The sequence below is a fragment of the Felis catus genome, chromosome B4 (assembly GCF_018350175.1).
Source record: "Felis catus isolate Fca126 chromosome B4, F.catus_Fca126_mat1.0, whole genome shotgun sequence".
Taxonomy (NCBI): Eukaryota; Metazoa; Chordata; class Mammalia; order Carnivora; family Felidae; genus Felis; species Felis catus.
This window is the reverse complement of record NC_058374.1, coordinates 41,451,466-41,457,465: the sequence shown is the minus strand read 5'-3', so window position 1 is coordinate 41,457,465 and position 6,000 is coordinate 41,451,466. Positions and strand designations below refer to the sequence as shown.

Below are 6,000 nucleotides of genomic sequence, written 5' to 3'. Positions count from 1 at the left end.
CTGTGACTGTACTTGCAGGGTATGTTGGAACAACCTCACTGGGTCCCTCACTGCCTTGCTTGGCCAGGTCAGCTCTGGCTCCTAGAGCCCTGGAGAGGAGTAGAGATTCCACATTGGGATAAGATCTGATTCTGTCTGCACAGCTAGAGGGGAAGCAGATGGTTTGGGGAAATCCAATTTAAAAGTAAAGAAATTGAATTAGCTCTCCAGGGGTCTGCTGGCCAATGATTGAGTAAAAACTATTACATTAGCTTCTCAGGCGTCTCCAAGCTAGCATAAAAACTGAGGGCGGGTGGGGTGGCCTGAGGAGAGGAGAGGAGAGAAGAGAACTTAGCTTGGTGGTGGAAAAGTCCTTAGCCGCTGATGATCCCTGGCCTGGGACTGATGAAGCTGTATCTGCCTCTGCCATTGACTTTTCATGGGTCACAGACTCTTTCTGTAACTTTCCTTTCTCAGAGACCCACATGCATAATCCTACCTCTCTTGGAGTGTGGTCACACCTGCTGAAGGAGAACAACCTCAACAAGTGTAACTACTTGGAGAATCTCATTGGAGATTGACCTTCTTGGTTTTTCTCCCCTTTGTATCCTCAAGCCCCTACCCCTCTCCTTAGCTCATGTAAACATCATGTTGCTTGGCTGTCTTTGGAATTTCCATGTCTCTGTGAATTCCCTGTATGTATGCTATTAAATCTGATTGTCTCCTATTAATCTGTCACATGCCAATTTGATTCTTAATCCAGCTGGAAGGATCTTGAAGGGCAGAGGAAATTCTTCCACCCCAACACTGTGTATTTGCTTGGAGACTTACATCTTCATAAGATTTTAGAGATGGGAGGGATGTAGGAGTTCCTCAAGGCCCCACTGGTGCAGGAATTGGCACACCCCATCTCCAGCCTCTCCTGGAGCCTCCTTCACACTTTGGGGGCACACTACTCTGTTGGATAGTCCAAGGTTCTAAGGAGTTTTCTTTGTATTGAGGCATCTGTTCCCTGTGAACTCCACCACAAGTTCTCACTGTGGCCTCTGGAACAACATATGCTGCTGGACCACTTTATAGCACTTTAGATATTTGAAAACCAAGATTGTTGTGTTGTTGGTTCCCCCCACCCCATCCAGGTTAGAATCCCTAGGTCTTTCACTCTCCTTTTGGATGACATGGTTTGAGGCCCCTTCCTAATAAGGTCTCCCTCATCTCCAGCTGCCTTACTTTTTGAGGAGAGGCGCCCCCAGATTGGAGCATCATACTGCCTTAGGGTCTGACTGCTGCATTCGTTGTGGCTGTATTATCTCCCTCCATCTGGACACCTATGTCTCCGGATGGAGCCCCAGATAGCCTCACCTCACAGTTTTGGCTTCTGTTAAGTTTGTGGTAAGCTACATTTCCTTGTCTTTTTTCAAATGAGATTCTTTCTCCATCCTGAATTTATGTAACGAGTTATTTTAATCAAGAGGTTCCAGTGTGTTCCAAGGGGTGCCTGGACGGCTCAGTCGGTTAAGCGTCCAACTTTGGCTCAGGTCATGATCTCGCAGCTCGTGAGTTCAAGGCCCGCATCGGCTCCGTGCTGACAACTCGGAGCCTGGAGCCTGCCTTGGATTCTGTGTCTCCCTCTCTCTCTGCCCCTCCCTGCTTGTGCTCCGTCTCTCTTTCTCTCTCTCTCAAAAATAAACTTTTTTAAAAAAAGAAGAGGTTCCAGTGTGTTTCTGTTAAAAAAAATCCCTCTTATGATGTTAATCCTGGAGGCACCACTGTGTAAAATGTGTGATAAGACTGGAGAAAAACAGAACTGGATTCAAATCTGTATTCAATATATTAACTGTATGATCCTGGGGCAAATACTTAACTTCTCCAAACCTTATGTCTTCCCAGTTTAAAATGGAATAAAAACACCCATAACTCATTGTCCCTTGTCCACCTTCTTTGTATCTAAGATTGGAACAATTAAATACTCATGTTCTCTGCTTCCCTTGTATCTGAGTACTCATGTGACAGATTTTGGTCAATGATGCACAAATGGAAGTCAGCTTCCAGTCTTCTGGGGGAAGCCTTTGCATTTTAGATAAAAGGGGTAGTTGTAGCAAGTATTTGCCCTTCTCCCCTACTTTCTGCTGTGAATATAGAGATGTTTGGAGCTGTGGCAGCTACCTTGTGACAGAGTGGGAGAAGCCAAGAGAATCACAGAAATGCCATCTTTGATATAGTGCCTCACTGCTAACTCAACACCTGAGGTTGCCTCAAGACTTAATATATAAGGGGGAAAAACCCCCACCATCTAGCCAGCCAAACATGCAATTCACGTATTATTCAGCTACAAGTGTAAGGAGGAGGACCTGTGTTAAAATACATTATGTAGATTGCTTGATTTCATTTACTTAATTATTCCTGTTAAGATATAACCTTTGGGTGTCATAATCCATTATTCTAGATCCTAACATCTCTTTGAACTATAATTTTGTTACTCACATTACTGGGTATTCCTCAGAGCTTTGGGACACCTATAATATTTGATAATATTCCAAGTTATTTAAAACATTGATGGGGATAGAGCAAAGCAGGGCCCCCAGCCTACCAATAGATCTCTGCTCTTGCATGGGAGTGTTCACCCAGCTGTGGATCTGCCTCATGGTGCTGTAAGTCCACCCCTACTGCTCTATCCTGGGCCCAAGCAGTTCATGAGGTGTCCTAATTTTCAGTGGAACAAAAATACACTGTCCTTTCGGAGTGTCCTAATGCACTGGTTAAAACCTCTTCCCACGGGAAATGGCAGCAGCATGGAATGAGTGCCAGGATGCCTGCGGTCTTGCCTCCACGCTTGCAACGCTCAGCTCCAGCCTAGAAGGCACGGAGTTTGGGGATTTTAAAGCACTTTCAGTCCTTGAAGGGCACCAGGTAAAGTAATAGCCTTTAATAACCTTTACTACCCACCTTATATTCAAACTTGTAGCCCCTGCACTGCTTTTCACAGCTGAACCAAGAGGCCAATACACCCAGCTGTGTATTCATTCCTCTTTTGCTCAAGGAGGTTCCTTCTGGACCCACAGCTATTAATGCTGTTGGCAGTCTCTTGCCCTTTTGTGACTAAAACTTCCTAAAGGCCTTTGTTCCACAAGCCCTTCAGGCCCTGAGAGCCAGGACCGTCTTGGTTTTGCCCTAATTGCAGAGCGTCAACTAGACTCACCCACCAGGAGTCAGAGCAAGCTTGTTGGGCTGGATCAAGGGCTCTGTGGACCAGCTGGCTCCTTTCTGGGTGTCTGCCAGCTCTCATAGATCCCTCCTATTCTGGTTGTAGGCTCCGTCTATAGGTCAAAGGGTGGCCAAGTCTTTACTACACGCGCTCCTTCCCCGAGCTGCCTGCTGAGGAGTCAGGGATAGATAATCCATTGAAAACTGGGTCAGATTTTCTCTCCCGGACGTTGAGAGAGGTCACTGGACGTTGTCTGTGTGAACTTGGGGGTTCAAGCCTAGTGCTTTTTCCAACCCATGTGGACTGAGTAGCAGAGACAAGTATACTTGTCTCTTTGGAGAGCAAAACAGCACTCAGAAGTGCAGAGCTGCAGGGAATCCTAGTCCACAGTTCCAGGAACCTCCTATGGCTCAACTGTGTTTCCGTTCTTGGGTTCCGTGGGCACCACCTCAAGCTTTCACTTAAGCTAGCCAATTGGTCCTTTATGACAAACTGAACAGACAGGATACAACCCTGAAGTGTTCCTCAATTGAAGCGGTAGCAAGCTGTTACACTCTTGAGTCCATCCACTTTTCAGCGAGGCAGCAGAGTGGAAAGTGTGTGGATGGGACCCGCTTTTCCTAGAGGGAGCTGGCAGTCACAAACAGGGCAGGAATTAGAGCTAATCGGGGATTGTGATGCCTGAGTGAAGACAGTCTCATTCACACTGTCATAAAAAGAACAGTTGGCCTGTTATTTCCACATTGAAACGGTACAGTTAGCTCTCAAATGCTCAGATTAATAGGGCTCCTGGGGCCACAGAACAGCAAGGAGATGCAAGCCTGCTACGCTGATTTCTCCCCCTCCTCACAGGGGAGGCCTGGATGGAAATGAGGCAGCATTTTCAAGTTCACACAAAAAGGTTGCTTTTATGAGGGCTCATGTCTGCTTCTTGAGCTCCTAGCCAGTGTGTGTTTAGCTCCACTACATAGGGTCCTGGCCTCTGTAGGACCCACACCACCATCAGAGGAATAAGAATTGATATAGATTTGTCTGTCCTCATGGGTGCTAACTCATGTTCGACTTCTGGCCTGTTCTTGCTCTCCCCAACTACATCCATCTTCTTGCCTTCCCGACTGTCTGCCCTGTGGGCTTCAAGATCCAGTGTCAAATGCAAAAACAATGGATTTTATTTATTTATTTATTTATTTATTTATTTATTTTTTAAACTCCAGGCTGGAACTCACCACCCTGAGATCAAGACCTGAGATGAGATCAAGAGTCAGAAGCTTAACTGACTGAACCACCCAGGAACCCCGCAAAGACAATGGTCTTAAAGAAACTGTGTAAGCAACTCCAATGATTGTCCAAGGTCAAATCCCTGTAGCAAATTATACACACACACACACACACACACACACACACACACACACATTATAAATATGTATTATATATTATATGTATTATATATATATAATGGATATATAGGATGGAAATTATATATAATATTTAACATCAATATTTTGCTTCCCTGATCAAACCCCGTGTATGCTCTCATTTATTCAACCAATGAATATTAATGGATAACAAATACTTACTGAGCACCTACTATGCACTAGACAATAGGTTCTAGGTGCTTGGGGCACAGCAGTGAATAAAACAAAGTCCCTCCCATCAGGGAGTTGCGTTTACTGTTGCCCCCCCAAGATACAACCTAATGCTACAAGGAGTCGTCGTGGGCTAGGTTCTGGTGTGGACTCCACACCAGGCGCCCCAATTCAGAGCTAAATAAATGTTAATAATTGTGTGATCTTGGATCAAAATCCCTTCATCTCTTGCTTTCTTCATTAGTCACGTAGGGAGACCAACCTCCCAACCTATTTCTCATATAAATGCAGTTAGACAAAACAGCAGTTGAAAGACATGTGAAAAATAAATAGCTGTAAAAAAATAAAGGAAGCAAAAACCAAAAACGAGTCGAGGATATTGTCATCATCATTTATTATGTATCAAATTGTCTTCAACATAAGTTACAACCTGATTAAGTTTGATAGACATTTTTTTATCTATTTAAAGACAAAAAAAATTCTCTTTATGTACAATATCTTTTGTCTAGAGTCTAGCAAATATAGTACCTTTCATTGCAGGATTTCTGCTTAACATAATAAGCAAAAACAAACAACCAAAAAAATGTAAACCAAAGCAAACCAAATCCCCAAATCTCTCAACTACAAATACCAATATTGAATAAAGCATTAAAAACACAAACATGGAATAACTTTTGTTTAGCAATGCGGAATGAATACTAACGTTAGTGGCAAAAAAATAAAAACAAAAACAAAAACAATACAACACCAAAAAAAAAACCCCAAACAACCCCCCCCCCAAAACACAATAAAACAAAACCCCAGGAAAATAAGCAACAATTTTTAGGGGTGGGCTTTCCTGCTCAGGGGTACAAGCTGACTCTAGACCATCTCTCGGCTCCTGCGGATAGCACAGCACAGGATCATACTGAAGATCATGCCAAATATCTAGAAGACAGAAAGGAACATGAGGAACAGGGTGGCATGGCTCAGGGAAGGTTGAGGGACAGGAAAGACGGGAGTCATTCGGGCCAAGACAAACGAGAAGAATGGTGACTGCATGGTCAGGCATGTACAGTGTGCCAAAGCAGGAGAGACGGAGGCTAGCTGGCTCTAATGGGGAGAGCCGCTGACTGGTGGATTCTGAGGGTCTGCAGCCACTTGTCAATGTAAACTGCACAAGCAACTTCCCTGAAGAACTTCCAGAGTGTGACAAATAAGCTCAGAGCTAAATTTAGAATTAAAAAAAAA

General features: G+C 44.2%; 1 protein-coding gene across 1 annotated transcript in view; it reads right to left on the bottom strand.

The window, feature by feature from the left end:
- Window positions 1-5,166: 5,166 nt before the first annotated feature.
- Window positions 5,167-6,000, bottom strand: part of CD9 (CD9 molecule) — a 33,581-nt gene continuing 32,747 nt past the window's right edge. Inside the window, 1 exon segment of the mRNA NM_001009305.1 lies at window positions 5,167-5,697. Coding sequence (NP_001009305.1) covers window positions 5,632-5,697 — 66 coding nt within the window. The 3' untranslated portion in view covers window positions 5,167-5,631.